The sequence below is a fragment of the Sceloporus occidentalis genome, unplaced genomic scaffold (assembly GCF_023333645.1).
Source record: "Sceloporus occidentalis isolate IW3139 unplaced genomic scaffold, rSceOcc1.0.p SCAF_20, whole genome shotgun sequence".
Taxonomy (NCBI): domain Eukaryota; kingdom Metazoa; phylum Chordata; class Lepidosauria; order Squamata; family Phrynosomatidae; genus Sceloporus; species Sceloporus occidentalis.
In genome coordinates, this window is record NW_028317000.1 from 7427409 (window position 1) to 7445256 (window position 17848).

The 17848-nt window shown below is 44.0% G+C and overlaps 1 protein-coding gene across 1 annotated transcript in view; it reads right to left on the reverse strand.

Moving 5' to 3' along the window:
- INTS3 (integrator complex subunit 3) overlaps positions 1-17848 on the reverse strand; it is a 79404-nt gene that overhangs the window by 58962 nt on the left and 2594 nt on the right. Inside the window, exons 2-5 of the mRNA XM_089483665.1 lie at positions 10072-10155; positions 9019-9102; positions 1819-1932; positions 557-641 (exon numbers count right to left, since the gene is read on the reverse strand). Coding sequence (XP_089339791.1) covers positions 557-641; positions 1819-1932; positions 9019-9102; positions 10072-10155 — 367 coding nt within the window. The remainder of the gene's footprint in view (positions 1-556; positions 642-1818; positions 1933-9018; positions 9103-10071; positions 10156-17848) is intronic.

Sequence of the window (17848 nt, forward strand, 5' to 3'; positions counted from 1 at the left end):
ACTCATTACACATATAGTTTGCTAGAAATAGCCTCCTATGTAATGGTTATTTTCTTTAAACTAAATTCCAAACACACCTGAGATTCCCCCCCCTCGCTGCCCAAACTAGAAGGGCTTGATTTTTTGCGATCTCTCTTAATGCATCTAGAAAAGTGTGTTGCTAATTGCGTACGTTGTTTGGACCTTGATTGCTTTGACAGAAAATGAGTAACCCTCCTTTCAGCCACTTCTTCCTGCCTACCTCTGGTTTAAAGCAGCTTTATTCCATTAAACTGGTGCTCTCAGTAGCTGTTGGCAACCATAGTCCCTTGGTGCCATACCATACGGTATTATTTTTTAACAAGGTCATGTTACCTTAAGTCAGCAGTTCATAGAATCCTAGAGTTGGAAGAGACAAGAGCCAACCAGTCCAACCCTCTGCCATGCAGGAACTCTCAATCAAATCATACCCGACAGTTCAAAGCTGGGCTAGGGGAGCACCAGAGGTTGCCAGCATCCCATGGGGCAAAGAAACCTATGCAAGGCTATATGAGGCGAGGCCATCCAACACACTCACCTGCAATCTGCTTCATGTAGGTCATGCAGATCCCATCTATGCCAAGGATCCCACTCCTCACCATCTCCCGCAGCAGCCAAACCAGCTAAAGAATGGGAGCAAAACAGGAGGATTTAGAACGGATACAAAGGTGTGGGCCCAAACCAAACTCCAGTGCTCAGCCCCACACTCCCTCATCGACATAAAAAAGGATACCTTTGAGACTGAGAGAAAGAAGGTTGTAGCATAAGCTTTTGGAGACTAGGGGCCCGAATAGACAGGCCAAAATAAAGCTTCTTCAGGTCACTTTGGAGGTATGCTGTTTAAATTACACACTTAAGAGGCCAGAAGCTGTGCCAAAGCAGTCCTTAGGACTGGAGCATGGCTTTAGCATAGTTTGGGACACATGCGTCATTTAAACAGCCCACTTCCAAACTGGCCCCAAAACAGCTTTATTTTGGCCTGTCTGTTCGGACCCTAGGTCTACTTCATCAGAATCTGATGAATCACAGAACCACAGAGTTGGAAGAATACACAATGTAAGAATACACAAGCTAAGCACCCCCGACTGATGGCCATCCAACCTCTGTTTAAAAACCTCCAAAGAAGGAAACTCCACCATACTCCAGGACAGTGTGTTTCACTAGCAAGACAGGTCTTACCATCAGGACGTTCTTTCTAATGTATAGGTGGAATCCCTTTTCCTGTAGTTTGAATCCACTGCACCATGCTCGTCTCTGGAGCAGCAGAAAACAAGCTCGCTCCATGCTCAATATGACATCTCTTCAAATGTTTAAAGGTCTCACCCCTTATGATCTCACCTCTTCTCCAGGTGAGGAGGGGGAGGACAAAAGCTGGGAAACCAGCAAACACTGGTGTCACGCGGAAAGAAGTGTGGACATATGGAGAGTACATGTAGTTGGCACTACATAAGGACCAGATTTGGCTATAGTGTTTGACGTTCCCCACCCGGTTTTTTGAAGTACCATTTTGGTTTCTTTCTCATGGTTTCGGTCGGACACAGTTTTCCATTGAAAACGCTAAATCTGGTCACAGAAGGATGTGTAATTGTGTTACACAGCTCAATAAATCACCTTGTAAATCTGCAGCAGCCATTCCAGCTGCAGAATTTGGGCCTTAAGGTTGCAGAATTCCAAACCCTGGAGAAGAAGCTGTATAGTTTGCAGCATCACCATGAGATTAATCTCTCCCCCTGCTTCATCTCCTCATTCTTCTAAAGCATGCATGCAGACAAGTGCCAGTGATAACATCTAACTTCTCACCTGAGTCCGACACGAATCTTGCAGCTTCAGGTATTTTTCCATCAGAAGCTGATTCATCTTGGTCAACACGGCATTCATGCCATCTCGGCTCACAAGGGCCAGGTCCCGGTAACACTGTGATGAAGAAAAGTTAGGATGCGATTAACAGTTTTGGCTGTTTACATGGAGGAGGGATAGCAGCTGAATGGAACACAGTAAGGTTCTGGTACTTGACAAGATGCCAATTTGCAATATCTGGATAATAAGGCCTGAACTACAACTTCTCTAAATTGTGGAGGGGAAGTTTTGATACTCCAAAGGTATGGGTCTACAATTCTCATCATGCTCCACCAAGCATAAGGGGCTATGGGATTTGTAGCACCAAACATATAGATGGTTTAAGCTTCCCCACCACTGCTTTAAACAAAATATTTTAGAAAGTCTGCTCTGGACCCTGGAAGCCTGACAGCAACTCTGGTTCATCCCATCTGAACTGCTTGGGAAAGAACTGCAATGGGTGTTTTGCTTCTAACATGTTATAAACTTTTAATTTGATTTTTAACTGTTATACATTAATTTGTTCACTGGATTGATGGTTTAATGGTTAGTGCTTTTTAAAACGTTAGTATGGCACACTATTTTGGTTATTTCGTTTCATTTGGACTCAAAGCTGCTTTGACTTCAATTCTTTTGGACTCAAAGCTGCTCTGAGTCCAACATTATGACAAAGGCAGGATATTGATTGATTGATTTGATCGATCGATCGACTGATTGCATTTTGCTCCCTGATTCTCTCTGGCCCCCTTCCACATTTGCCATTCTTCCCCTTCCTTCCTTGGGACGAAACAAGGGGCAAGCTAGGAATTCAGGAGTGGGCAACTGCAGCTGATCCATTCAACACATGCAATAGACCCAGTGTGGCCTGCACTACTCACTCCCAGATAGATCCAGTTCACTTTCGGTTTTTAAAAAGTTTGTGGGGTTTTTGCTAAGACAAGGTGCAAGGAAGGTCTGCACTGAAGGATTCTAGAGGCATGAGTCTCACTCTCTTACAAAATATATATGGAGAGTACTAGAAATTCATGGTATCATGATAGGTTGACAGGCGACTGGAAGACACATACACTGGGGTTTGGAAATCACAGAGACCCTTCATGACTCCCTGTCAGAAAAATCAGAAACTACAAGAAGCAAAAGAAGTTATTCATGCCTCCAGTAAAGAAACCAGCCCTAACCAACTGAATTGTGAAAGCAATTCTACGTTATGCATAATGCAAAACATACATAGAGCACAGCCAACTGTGTGAGATTACCATAAATCAACTGGGGCTTGGCTTTTCCAAGATGTATGACTGCACACAGAGAATGAGCTCTGTTCCAAACTTAAATTTGCTTATTCAAGTCTGCAGCAGCTGTTTCAAAATAGGTCCCAGTTCTCTCAATCACTGGAGGTTTAGCCACGGATTGGCATGCAAGCCCTGGGAAGAGTTGAGAGCCAATGTTACAGAGTGAAGAAGAGATACCTAGGGCTCATAGAACAGTTACAAGAGGAGGGAAAAGGGCTACAGGTTTTCAGGTGGATATAGTGAGAAGGGAAGGACCCAAGTACCAAAAAAAGAGACTTTCTGCATTTTTTTAATGGCTTAAAGAGTTTTCTGGCAATTTTTTGGGTGCAGATGGGAGGAGATGTAGCAAAGGGTGGTGATAATAGGACACTTCAGTTTTGGAAGTCAAAGCTCTGCAAACAAGCCAAGTAGCCTCCCATGAGTTGGCAAAGACGAGAATTTTGGGAGAGCTTAGAAAAGATACTTTTTGGACTACAGATCTCAGAATTCCTAGCCAACCTGGATGTTGTTATCACTTGAATTTGGGAAAAGACACAGATATGTACTCCTTTCGAAGGTCTTTGAAAGTGTGTGTGTGTGTGTGTGTCTTCAAGTCGACTTATGGTAACCCCACAAATTTCCAAGATTTCTCTTAGGCAAGAACTTCAACTTGGTCTTCCTTGTAGCCAGTGTGACTGAAGCCAGAGCCTTGGGGAAAGCCATCCCAATGCTATTAATTTATTCTGAAGTTAAGACATGGGATTCAGGTGGGACCCCACCTCATGGGGAATACAAGGAGAGAACTACAACACCCACCCTCTCTCTAGGAGCATTTTTCTCTTGCAAAGCTTGTGTGCATGTGCTTTCATTCAATGCCTGTGGCAGCATAGGGCTCTGACCCATAGATGGCCCAGAGAACTAGATCCAAAGACTCCATTGTTTATGCACCATGGCTCCCGGAGACCTTTCTGCTTTGCAAAGAGAGAAATGAGAATCATCACACCAAGTAGACCTGAAAAAGAGGGTGCCACATGTAGTAGGAACCTGGTAGACTCAGCCTCTGAAGATGGAAAGCAAGCTAAACAGTGGCTACCAGGAGCAGAGTGTATCTGCACCTACTGAAGTCAGACACTCCAAAAACTGGAACTCTAAAAAGCGAGAGAGGGAGAAAAATGTCTTCCTCTTGCCATTTGAGGCCCAAACTGGAGGACATAAAGGTAGGGGGGAGAGGAAAAAATCAGGAAGTCATTTGCTAAGTTATTTCTCCATTAATGTTAATCTGTGCTGCTAAATGTCACATCCAGGGAGGAGGGATATGGTCTCCAAATTCTCCATCAAAGAGGTTAATGGGGTCTCTGAAAAGGTCTTTGATTAGTTCCTTTTTCACGACCTGACAAAAAACCACGCTCAACAAGAGTGAAGGTTTCGCTCGGCCCTTCCGGGCTTTTTAAATGTTAAATGCCCGCTTGAGTTTGGAGGGACAGAGATGGGGCAAGGTCTTTTGCTCCTCCCGAGGCCAAGACAGCAGCAGGAAGAAAACATGAGAAGTAAATGGCACTATGGAAATACAGTCGGATCTCTGTATCCACAGATTCATCCATGGATTCAAGCATCCATGGCTTGAAAAAAATTCAAAAATATATATAAATTTCAAAAAAGCAAATCTTGATTTTGCCATTTTATTTAAGGGAAACCCCTCGAATATGTCACTGTATTTAATGGGACTTGAGCGTCCACAGATTTGATATCCACATGGGGTCCTGGAACCAAACCACAGTGGATATCAAGGGCCCACTATAAAATCATAGGATCAGAGTTGGAAGGGACAAACACTATTGAGGTATTGTTTCAAGGAACATATATTGTAATTCCAAAGAGAGCTGCTGGAAGGAGAGGGTGGGAGAAAGAAATAATAATAATAATAATAATAATAATAATAATAATAATAATAATAGAATCATAGTTCGAAGGACCATAAGGGCCAGCTAGTCCAACCCCTGCTGTTCAGGAATACACAAATAAAGCACTCCTGAAAGATGCCCATCCATATTCAGTTTTAAGACCTCCAAAGATGAAGGGTCCATCACCCTCCAAGGCAATCTATTCCACTGTCGCATAGCTCTTAGATTGTTTTTTTTCTTTCGGTAGGATCTATTTTCTTATAATTTGAATCCACTGGTTTATGTCCTAGCCTCTGGAACAGCAGAAAACATGTCATGTAGAAGCTCCATCTTCTACATGACATTCCTTCAGTTATTTAAAGACAGCTAGGAAAGATCCTAAAATGCAAAGATATACAACTCAGTACAAAAGTTAGAATCGTACAAGCCATTGTATTCCCTTTTACCATGGATTGGATGCGAAAGCTGAACAGTTAAGAAAGTGGATAGGAAGAAAACCAACTCATTGGAGATGTGGTGATGGAGAAGAGTGCTGAGGATGCCATGGACAGCCAAAAAAACAAACAAATGACTTCTAGAACAGATCAGGCCAGAAATCTCTCTGGAAGCCAAGATGACCAAACTGAGGCTGTTGTACTTCGGACACATTTATGAGAAGGGAAGACTCCTTGGGGAAAAAAAATAATGCTAGGAAAGGTGGAGGGAAGCAGAAAGAGAGAAAGGTGGCATGCTAGGTGGATGGACTCTATTAAAAAGATCATGAATAGGAGTTTGCAGAAGTTGGGCAGAACAGTGGAGGATGGGAGGTCTTGGTGATGTCCCATCAGCAGGGTCGGCATGGGTCGAGATCCATGCTAAACATATCCAGCTCCCTAAATTGTTCCTCAGAAGGCTTGGTTTCCAAAACTTTGGTCCTCTTGGTCAGCCTTCTCTGGGTACATTCCAGCTTCATGAATTGTGGTGTGCCCAGAACTGGACACAGGATTCCAGATGCGGTCTGACCAAAGCAGAACAGAGTGGCACACAGGAGGCTTTCCTAAGCTGGCAGCTGAAAAGGGTGTGTTGGTGGGATGGACAGATGACTCAGATCGCTTCATTATTCACCACCGCAATCTATATTTCAGCCTGCTGCCATCATGGACGTGCTCCAGCAGCTCTTCCTAAGACAACCCATTTCATTAGCAGAAAGGAAACGGAGGCTGATGGATGCGTCATTTAAATGAATAAATCAGAATTGCCCAGCTCTGGCCCATCTAGACCCCAGAGGGACAAGAACGAGGAGATGTCAAGGAGGCTGTTGCTTTGAACTCCGGGTGGGAGATAAAAGCCTGGGTGATGGAGAAGGAGGAGAGAGAACAGGAGATGAAAGCTCCCCCTCTAAGTTTAGGAAGGGAACATTAATTAAAAGCAAGAAGTAAGCGAGGGCGGTGAGGTGAAAGCATGGCCTTGTGGCATTCGCTGCTGTCACTTTGACGGACCCAAGTGCCTCTGCGGATGAGTGTTAGCACAGCTAATTTTCGGTGTTGGAGAAGCAGTTCAGAGAGGTCAAGAAGGGAGATCGCATCTGAAAGGCTTTGAAAGTGGATGGCTGTGTGAAAACCAATCAAATCAAATATTCTTCTCCTGCCTACCTTGGCTTCCATTTCTCTTCCCCTGCTGCTGAGTCCTACGTGTTGCTTTATCAGTTGTAAATAAAAAGAGCACCTTTGAACATGTGAAGAGAGTTTTTCCTTCCCTTGAAATAAGTACTCACGATGCAGTTCTAGGATACATCAATAGAAGTATAGTGTCCAGAACAAGGGAAGCAATAGTGCCACTCTTATTCTGCTTTGGTCAGGCCTCACCTGGAATCCTGTGTCCAGTTCTACAAAGAACGAGGAAAGATGTGGCATTTTCTCTCTGCCTCCAGCACAGGGTTTGAAGCAAGGCTGCACACAAGGCAAAGAGGGCTGGCTCACACATGCACAGGCACAACTGGCCACATCTGGGATCATCCTTCCACACTCTTTTGGCACCTGCATGAACTGTTCACTGAGGCTTCTTAGAACAGGGCTAGGTCTCAGCTCAGAAGGGACAAGGATCTGCTTGAAGTTTTGCATACCGTTAAAGGAGCTATCCAAGGCACTAAGCCTCTCAGAACAAAACTGTGGCCCATGCCAATGGGACGTGAATTCCATTTTGGGTTTTGCATAGCATTAATGGATATCTCGAAAGAATTGAGGCCTCTCAGAACAGGGTTGTGATTCATGTCGGCAGGGTGGTGAATCCTCTCCAAGTTTTGGAAAGCTTTAAAGAAGTGGTTCTCAAACTTTTTATCCTTGTGACCTTCTATGCATCTATATGCAGACATCACACACACACACACACACACACACACACACACACACACACACACTTTTTTTTTTGCTGGACATAGTACAAGAATAAAAATGTTTGGTTTGTATAGTGTGCATATTTTTGTTTATACATTCATGTATATTCATATTTTAACATTTTATAAGGAAATAGTTCTCCTCCTCCTCCTCCTCCTCCTCCTCCTCCTCCTCCTCCTCCTCCTCCTCCTCCTCCTCCTCCTGCAGGCAGAGACTCCAAGATCCCTGCTTCCCTTTTTCTTCCACTCCAGGACATGAAAAGTTTGGGAATCAGAAGAGGAGGAGAAGGAGAAGATGGGGAGAGGAATCAGGGCTTCCAAGTTTTACAGCTCCCTTGAGCAACTTTTCCCCCACCTAGGTAATTTGTCCCCCAGTTTGAGAACCACTGTTTTAAAGGACCTCTATAAGGCACAGGCCTCTCAGAACAGGGTCCCATGCCAATGAGGGGATGAAACCATTCCAGGTTTTGGACAGTTTTATAGGAGCTGTCCAATGTGCTTTTATAGGAGCTGAAGCACCCTGGACAACATCTTTCAAGTATGAACTAAAATCTGGAGTCGATTCACCTCTCTGTTGACACAGGAGCCACCAGCTGCCACAACTCAGAAAGCATTCTGAGCAGAGCTTGGAAAGGTTATTTTCTGGACTAGAGCACCCAGAATCCCCAAGCAGCCATGATGGTAGGGGACTCTGGCAAGCGTAGTCCCAAAGGATAACTTTTTCTGCACTTTGGTCTTGGGGGGAAATTGCTAGAGAGAAAAAAACTGTGGACTGATCCCACTATGAACCTCGTGAACTCACAGAAAACTTTTCCAAGAAGGCAACCTCCTTTTCAGTGGCTCCTGTCCACTGATAAAATAATCTGTTAATTCCCAGAAAATAAGCAGGTGGAAAAACCAGACCTTGTGTAGGATATTAAACTGCAGGCAGGCCTTTGCATGCCCTACTTAGAGAGACCGAATCAAATTTTATATTGATAAATACAAGATTTCAAAATATGCACCACTAGAAAGCAGTCTAGCTGGAAATGCCATTGCAGCAGAAGCTTTTACTCCTGCTTTTACAAGTAGGTCTCATAACAAAATGATGCAGATCCTACCTGTATGAAACTCTCTGAGGCTCTGAGATCCTCGAAAGAGGCCTTTCTCTAAGTCCCACCACCATCACATGCATGGCTGTTGGGGACACAAGACACAGCCTTCCCAGTAACTGCACCAAGTCTCAGGAGCTTACTAGAAAAGACTATATATAGTGCTTGGTAAAGTTGGGGGCAATAGGAAAAGAGGATGACCACACTCTAGATGGATAGAATCAGAGAAGCCATGGCCATGAATCTGCAAGAGCTGAGCAGGATGGTTGAGAATAGGATGACTTGGTGGTCTCTCATTTATAGGTTCGGCATAGGTCAAAGTCAACTTGAAAGTAGTCAACAACAACAACAACAACAACAACAAAGTTTTCCTGGAGATCTTATTCTCTTTTCTGAGGAAGCTTTCACTGCTGAGTCAAATCTCCATGTGAGTGAAGTGATTTAAAAGGCCCCCAAGTGTAGCACAGAAAGGAGAAATGCAGGGTAGCCATGAAAAACTACACTTTTGAGGGCAATAAACCAGGGAACTTTACCTTCTGTGCCTGAGCAGGTTCTGTGAGGATCAGGGTGAAGAGTCCCAGGCATATCTCCTCATGCTGGGGGGCTCCTTTACATACCTGAGGGAAGGAAAAAAGATAGTGATCCAACTGTTGGCCAAGTTTGATGAAGGGTTGCCAAACTGGAGAGGACTCCTGTAACTTTAATGGTTATGTAGAAAAGAAGGCACCAGATCCTGTCTGATCTTGGAAGCTAAGCAGAGTCAGCTCTGGTTAGTCCTTGGATGGCAATCAATACCAGGTGCTTGAGGCTATATTTCAGGTGAAAGAACTGGCAAAACCACCTCTGAGTATTCCTTGCCTAAGAAAACCCTAGGAAATGAATGAGGTCTCCATAAGTAGATGACTTGATAGCATGTACACATAGATGACTTGATGGCATGTACAACATGCGCAGAAGAGGGAATGCCAGAGGTGTTGCTTGTCACACAACCAAATAACAAACAATTCCTGATGAAATTCCCTCTTCTACACAATACAGTGGACCCTTGTTATACACTGGGGTTTGGTTCCAAGATCCCCCGTGTATAACAAAATCCGTGTATGCTCAAGTCCCATTAAATATAATGACATAGCAAAATGGTGTCCCTTATAAAAAATGGGAAATCAAGGTAAATTTATACTTTTTTGGAACATTTTCAAACCATGTATGCTTGAATCTGTGTATAAAAAATCCGTGTATAAGAAGGTTCGACTGTAATTCAAGGTAACGGAGTTCTCTCTAGTTTTCAGTGTGGCAACCCTACTTCCAGGTTACATTCTGAACTGCTCCCTGGTCTGCAAGCTATTGCCCATCTCTGATATAAAGAAATCCTGTGGCACCTTAGAGACTCAATGAAAGAAATTTTTAACATAAGCTTTTTTGGATTCCACTCCATTTCACCCAATCCAAGCAGGCTAGAGTCTTCAAAAGCTTATTGCTAGGTTCCTGTAGCTTTTTTATATTCCAAAGGTGCTCCGGGGTTCCTTTTCAGCTTTTTATGCTGAAACAGACCAACATGGCTACCTTTTTGAATACAAGATACTTACGTGAGCATTCAGGGCGTCATTGGCTTCTCTCTCCGATACTCCGCTTGTGAGGGATGTGACAGTAGCCATGCATCTTTCAAGCTTCTGAAATGAATAAAGAAAAAGGGTTGTGCCAGTTGGAAAGGCATAGGTATCTGCCCTCTGTATCCAAGGGATGACTATTGGCACCTCAATTATGAATGTGTGTATAATTCAATTTCTTAAAAGATTTATTATAAGACTTCTACCCTTCCCTGTGCCTACAGACCTCTATATTGCATACAGATAATAAGGCAACTTAAACCATTTTTTAAAAATGTATTTTTATTAATAGTTAACACAGAATAATGGTAAATTGCTCCCTACCATCCCTGAACCAAAGATGCTCATCATGGTTGCTTCCAAAATATCATGTGTTTCAATGGTGGCAATGTTCAGAATTTACATATGACATATATGTAATTTATATAATTCATTAATATGAACATTATGTTAATTTTGCAGAGAAACACATGACTAAGTTAACTGAAATCAACATTTTCATTTGGTATTTTAGCAGAATGTGAACATATTAATAGCTATTTCCTGACTGTCAATTGCACAAGTCATACTGCTATTTTGCAATATGTCCCATATGACAAGGTTCCCGATGACATTCTTGCAAACAAACTTGGAAAATGTGGGCTAGATAAAGTAACTGTTACATATACTGTATTTGTAATTGGTTGACCGGCTGAACCCAAAGGGTGCTCAACAATGGCTCCTTTTCATCCTGGAAAGAAGTGACCAGTGGAGTCCCACAGGGCTCTGTCCTGGGCCCAGTGCTATTCAACATCTTTATCAATGACTTGGAGGACAGAATTGGGAGCATACTTATCAAATTTGCAGATGACACCAAATTAGGAGGAGTAGCTAATACTCCAGAGAAAGGATCAAAATTCAAGATGACCTGAATAGACTAGAAAGCTGGGACAAAGCTCTGTTTAAATATTTGAAGGGATGTCATATTGAAGAGGGAGCAAGCTTGTTTTCTGCTGCTCCAGAGACTAGAACTGGAACAATGGATGCAAGCTCCAGGAAAAGAGATTCCAGCTCAACATTTGGAGGAACTTCCTAAGAGTAAGGGCTGTTCGACAGTGGAACACACTTGAGTCTCCTTCCTCAGAGGTCTTTAAACAGAGGCCGGATGGCCATCTGTCGGGGATGCTTTGGTTGACAGTTCCTGCATGGCAGAAGGGGATTGGGCTGGATGGCCCTTGGGGTCTCTTCCAACTCTATGATTCTATGATTCTATATTGCTATTTTGAACACCTGACAATGCAGTGGGTCCTAGGTATCTGCTGAGATTTAGTTCCAAGACCTCCGTGGATAACAAAATCAATGGATGCTCAAGTCCCATTAACTACAATGGCACAGGAAAAGGGTATCCCTGATATAAAATGTCAAAATGAAGGCTTGCCTTTTCGAATTTATACATTTTAAAAATATTTCCAAACTGCGGCTGTTCGAATCCATGGATTAAAATCCGTCGATACCAAGGGCTGACTGTATTAATGTATACATAGACATAGAGGATACTAAGGCTTGGGGCCTTACAGGGGCCAGAGGCCACACTTTTGCCACCCCGATATAAATACAATGGTGCCTCCACATTCACTGGGTTTAGGGGTGAAGGACCCCCATAAATGTGGAAAACCCACAAATAAAAAAACCCACTGTTCTTTTTACCTAAGAGAACACCTCTCTAGGAATTTCCAGGTCCTCCAGTGCAACTCTCTGGCCAACATCTGACAGACGTCGATCATAGAATCATGCTGGAGGACCTACCAATGCTTAGAGAAGTGTTCTAGATGCTCCAGCACAACTCTATGGTCAACTTCTGACAGAGTTGCACTGGAGGACCTAGAGATTCCTAGAGAGAACATACTAATGAAAACCTCAAATAATCAAATCTGTAAAAGTCAAAGCCGTAAATGTGGAGGGCCAACTGTAATGCCAAAATAAGACTTTACCTCTGTTCCATATAAGATCAAACAAAGGTAATACGCACACAGAATTTACCATAATATGGTGTATCAAATATTCCTCTGCAGGCAGCCTAGCACTTAACTGGTGCCCAAAGTGAAGGCCCAGCATGAAAAAGAGAGGCTTCTGTTCTCCCTGAAATAGCCATGGCTTAGGTCTCCTTTGATCGCAGGGAGTTTGGTGGAAGGGGAAATTCCACAGAGACAGTCATAACATCAGCCCCCTCCCTAAAATGGAGTAGTTTATCTCTCTGCCCCTGAAATTCTCCTGGCCCCTGACCCAAGATCTATCAAGTTGTCTCCAAACATCTGGGTAACTTTCCACCCTGGTGGAAGGGAGGTTGTTCTGGCCTTGGACTGTCTCTGGAGTGGCACTGGTTGGCTATCTTGGCCCTGGGCTCACGTTTCCAGCCAGGCTTTTAGAACTTCAGAGGGATGGGGGGCCTTGAAATGTCACCAAGGAGGCACTCCTAGCTTGCAGTGGTGGGAAGACCTCCATGGGCTCTGCTGCGGCCTCCAGCTCTCCTGAGCCAGTTCAGCTGCTGAGTGCTGGGCTGATATAAAGAGGATGTTGAATTGAAGGTGTTCGATTGGGATTTAGCATTTGCATACAGTCGCAGTGGGGAAGGTGCAGCCCATGGTGACAATGCCACCATCACCACTACCTCCTTCTCCTTCCTTTTCAGCTCTTTCTCCTTCCTTTCACCCTTTCCCTCCTCTTCTTCCATCATCTTCTTCTTCCCTTCCCTTTCTCTTCCTCCTTCCTCATGGAGCGTGTCCAGAGTGTGACCAAAATGGTGAAGGATCTGGAAACCATGCCTTACAAAGAGAGATTTAGGGAGCTGGGGATGTTTAGCCTGGAGAAGAGAAGGTCAAGAGGTGATATGATAGCCCTGCTTAGATATTTGAAGGGGTGCCATGTGTCATCCTTGGGCCTGGTATGGGGTACTGAGCCCATGGAGCAAGCTTGTTTTCTGCAGTTCCAGAGAAGAGGACCCGGAGCAATGGGTGGAAGCTACCGGAAAAGAGATTCCACCTAAACATTAGGAGGAACTTCCTGACAGTAAGAGCTTTTCAAGGGTGGAACACACTCCCTCGGAAAGTGGTGGAGTCTCCTTCTTTGGAGGTCTTTAAAGAAGGCTGGATGGCCATCTGTCGGGGGGTGCTTTGATTCTGTGTTCCTGCATGGCAAAATGGGTTCGGACTGGATGGCCCAGTGTGGATACACCCAAGATCTCAACACAACCCATCAAGATCTCAACACATCCCACTTATCAAGCTAGCTTGCTTGTGAATATAAACCAGCCTTCCTGCTATATCTCAAACACTTACTGGCACACAAAGCCCATTCGTTACAAGACAGCGACAACAGAGGCCCTGGCAACTTAAATGGTTCAAATTACATCAATTTCCATTTTTACGGTTCTTGTTTCTATTTCAGGAACAAAATGTGCTGTACTCTGGACTGGTTTTGCTTTTGTAATGTATGACACACAATCTTCCCACTACAAATATTCTCAAAATACTTTTGTGGGAAGGGGGAAATCCTTAGACAACAATGCTTATACTTAACAACACAGTCATTTAAAAATTAAATCCCAATGAGAATTATTCTCAGGCCAACCTATATAAGATACCATGCTAAAACATTTGCCAGAGCCAGTATGACTAAAGGTTTGAGTGTTGGACTACAACTCTGGAGACCAGGGTTCACTCCCCTGCTCAGCCATGAAACCTGTTGGGTGACCTTCAACAAGTCGCAGATTCTCGGCTTCAGGGGATCTCCTCTGAACAAACCTTGCCAAGAAAACTCCATGAAAGGCTCTCCATAGCTTGGAAACAACTTGAAGGCACACAACAACAAACATGGGGCTGGCCCTGTCTCTTGCAAATTACCAACATTGACGGTTGAAATGCCCAGTATTCTGACATGCTTCAGGTCTCTAATCTTCCCTTTCCACAGAGTAGGGTCTCTCTGCCCTGGGGAGCTATTTGATCCAGAGATACAAGATCTAAGAGGATAAATATTAGGTTAGGAAATTCAATAGGAAATTGACATAGGAAATATGGTGACTAGGAAGATGTATTTCTGTGAAGAAATGTGATAGAAAGAAAATCAATGCATAGCAATATCAACAGCAAGAGTGGGAATCCAGTGGTCCTCCAGATGTTGTTGGACTGCAAGGCCCAGCTTCCTAACCAGCATGGCACATGCTGAGAAATACTGGAAAACACTGTGAAACACTATCTAAGCCAGCGGTTCTCAACCTGTGGGTCACAACCCCTTTGGAGGTTGAACGATCCTTTCGCAGAGGTCGCCTAAGACCATCGGAAAACACATATTTCCAATGGTTTTAGGAACCGAGACACCACTCGGCTTTATAGTTGGGGGTCACCACAACATGAGGAACTGTATTAAAGGGTTGCTGCATTAGGAAGGTTGAGAACCACTAAGCCAGTGATGGCGAACCTATGGCACCTGTGCCAGAGGTGGCACTCAGAGCCTTCTCTGTGGGCACATGTGCCGTCGCCCCAGCACAGAATTTGCCAGAGTTTACTAGAAAGCCAGAAGGACATGGCACTTTGCAATAAATAAGTGGATTTTGAGTTGCAGGTTGGGCACTCGGCCTCTAAAAGGTTGACCATCACTGCACTAAGCCATGATTCCCACCTCTGACAGATATACTGCCTCCAGAAAGTTCTGGGACAGACAGGTCCAGCATTATGAATAGATAGAATTCATACTCCAGGGTTAAAGGGAGACAGGCAAGACTCCTTACCAACTGTGATTGTGTTTGAACTTAGAGATAACAGAAATTGATGTAGGGCTGGGAAATGATATCTTCTATTTCAGAGGTAAGCAAATGGTGACCCATGGGCTGCATGTGGCCCTGGAGCCCAGTTTTGTGCCCCCCCCCCACCAAAGCTGAGAACATCACAGACTTGCAACAACTACTAAGGAAGATCAAGAAGGAAAGTGCAAAGGCAGGCTTACTGTTGAACATAAAGAAAACAAAACTAATGACCATGGAGAATTTACACAGATTCCACCTAGATAATGAGGAAATAGTAAAAGAACTTTCATACCTGGGATCAAATATTGATCAGAGTGGGGACTGCAGTCAAGAAATCATAAGAAGGCTAAGAATGAGAGCTATGAGAGAACTAGAGCTATGAGGGAACAGCTATGAGAGAACTAGAAAATATCCTAAAATGTAAAGACATGCAACTGAGCACAAAAGTCAGAATCATAGAATCATAGCATTAGAAGAGTCCACAAGGCCATGCAAGCCATTGTATTCCCTATTACTATGTATGGATGCAAGATCTGGACAGTTAAGAAAGCAGATAGGAAGGGAATAAATTCATTTGAGATGTGGTGCTGGAGAAGAGTGCTGAGGTTACCATGGACAGCCAAGAGGTCAAATAAATGGGGTCCTAGAGCAGATCAAGCCAGAAGTTTCTCTGGGAGCCAAGATGACCAAACTGAGGCTGTTGTACTTCGGACATATTATGAGAAGGGAGGACTCATTGGAGAAAACAATAATGCTAGGAAAGATGGAAGGACATAGGAAGAGAGGAAGACCACAGGCAAGATGGATGGACTCTATTAAGGAGGTCATGGGTATGAATTTGCAGGAGCAGTGGAGGACAGGGAGTCTTGGAGATGTCTCATCTACAGGGTCGCCATGGGTCAAGACTGACTCAAGGCTGGATAACAAGAACAACAAAAAGGCCTACATCAGTCCCTCAAAGTCCCACAAGCCTACATTTTTAAAAAGCATTTCAGACCCTTAAAAAGGGGGCACTTTGTGCTCCTGAATCATGCAGGCAACCCCTGCAAAGATATCCCCACTCAACCCCACAAGTGCCCCAGAACCCCATATTACCTTGCCCAGGATCTTCATTTTCCTCTGTTGTCCTTTTCAGAATGAAAAGAAGAAGTGGCACAATTTCGCTTCCTGCAGTGGCATCACTAGAATAGGTCTCGCCCAGTGATCATGGTGCCCCATCCCTCACCACTGACCACTTCCTATACCACATTATACAGGACCCTCGGTAATGGGTTTTTGTTTTTTTTTTACTAATGTTACTCTGGAGAAAGCCGATAGAAAGAAATTAAACTCATCTGAGATGTGGTGCTGGAGAAGGGTGCCAAGGATACCATGGATGGACAAGAAGACAAACAGATGGGTCCTAGGAACAGATCAAGCCGGAACTCTCCCTGGAAGCCAAGAGGACTAAACTGAGGCGGTCATATTTTGGTCACATCATGAGAAGGCACAAATCATTAGAAAATACAGTGATGTTAGGAAAGGTAGAAGGGCGTAGAAAGAGAGGACGACAGTAGGCCAGATGGTTAGACTGAATGAAGGAGGCTATGGCTAAGAGCCTGAAGGAACTATGGGGAGTGGTTGAGGACAGGGGGTCTTGGCAATGTTGCCATGAGCCGAGATCTTCCACAGTTCCACCAAAACCCAGCAGATACCAAGGGCCAGCAATAATAATAATACAATAATATACTCTATTGTATATAATGGGACTTGAGCATCCATGGATTTTGTTATCCATGGGGAGTCTGGGAACCAAAACCCAGCAGATACCAAGGGCCTCCATCATAACTAGTTGCTAGCTACTGATAGTCAGTCAGTCTCCACTTGAGGTGTCTTCCAACGCTATGACTCTATGAATATCTCCTTGTCATGCCAACCAAGAAAGAGGCTACCACATGTGCAACGATGAATTCCACAACGGTACAAAGCGAGGATTGTCCAAACCATGCTATTTCCAATCACCATGTACAGATGCGAGAGCTGAACCATTAAGAAAGCGGACAGAAAGAAAACCAACTCATTGGAGACTCCATGCTGGCGAAGAATGCTGAAGACACCATGGACAGCCAAAATGACAAACAAATGGGCCCTTGGACAGATCAAGCCAGAACTCTCATTATACGCCAAGATGACTAAACTGAGGCTGCCATACTTTGAGCACATCATGAGAAGGCATGAATACTTGCAAAAGACAATAATGCTAGGAAAGGTAGAAGACAGAAGAAAAAGAGGAAGACCACATGCCAGATGGCTAGACTCAAACAGGGAGGTCATGGGCTTGACCCTGTGATGGCACTCAGAGTCCTCTCTGTGGGCACATGTGCCATAGTCCCAGCACAGAGTTTGTTACTAGAAAGCCAGAGGGACATGGCACTTTGCAATAAATAAGTGGGTTTTGGGTTGCAGTTTGGGCACTCGGCCTCAAAAAGGTTCACCATCACAGCTGTAGGATCTGAGAAGAGTGGCTGAAGATAGGGAGACTTGGAAATGCGTCACTATGAGCAGAGGTCAACTCAGTGGCAGTTACCAACAACGTGAAGGTGTATCTCCAAAAGAAAGAATCCCATTTGCAAAATTCATGTTTAGCACTAGAATATAAGTGACCACCTTCAAGGCTGCCGTTCTTTCACTTCTGACAGAAACACATCTTCCTGCATTTTCACTGAGCACTAAGGCACCGGGAGTCCAAGACGTTCCCATTCAAAACAGTCCTATGCCGCACATTTGCCTTACCCAAGTTGTAAAAGGAAAATCATACCCTCTTCTCTTGCTGAGGAGCAGTGAAGATTTGAAAAATGTCTGCTCGTTTCCATTATTGTGAGCACTGAATGAATTAATATTGCAAGCTGAGCCTTCCTTATCCGAAATGCTTGGGACCAGGAGCGTTTTGGATTTCGGATGTTTTTCAGATGTTGGAATACTTGCATATACATAAGGAGA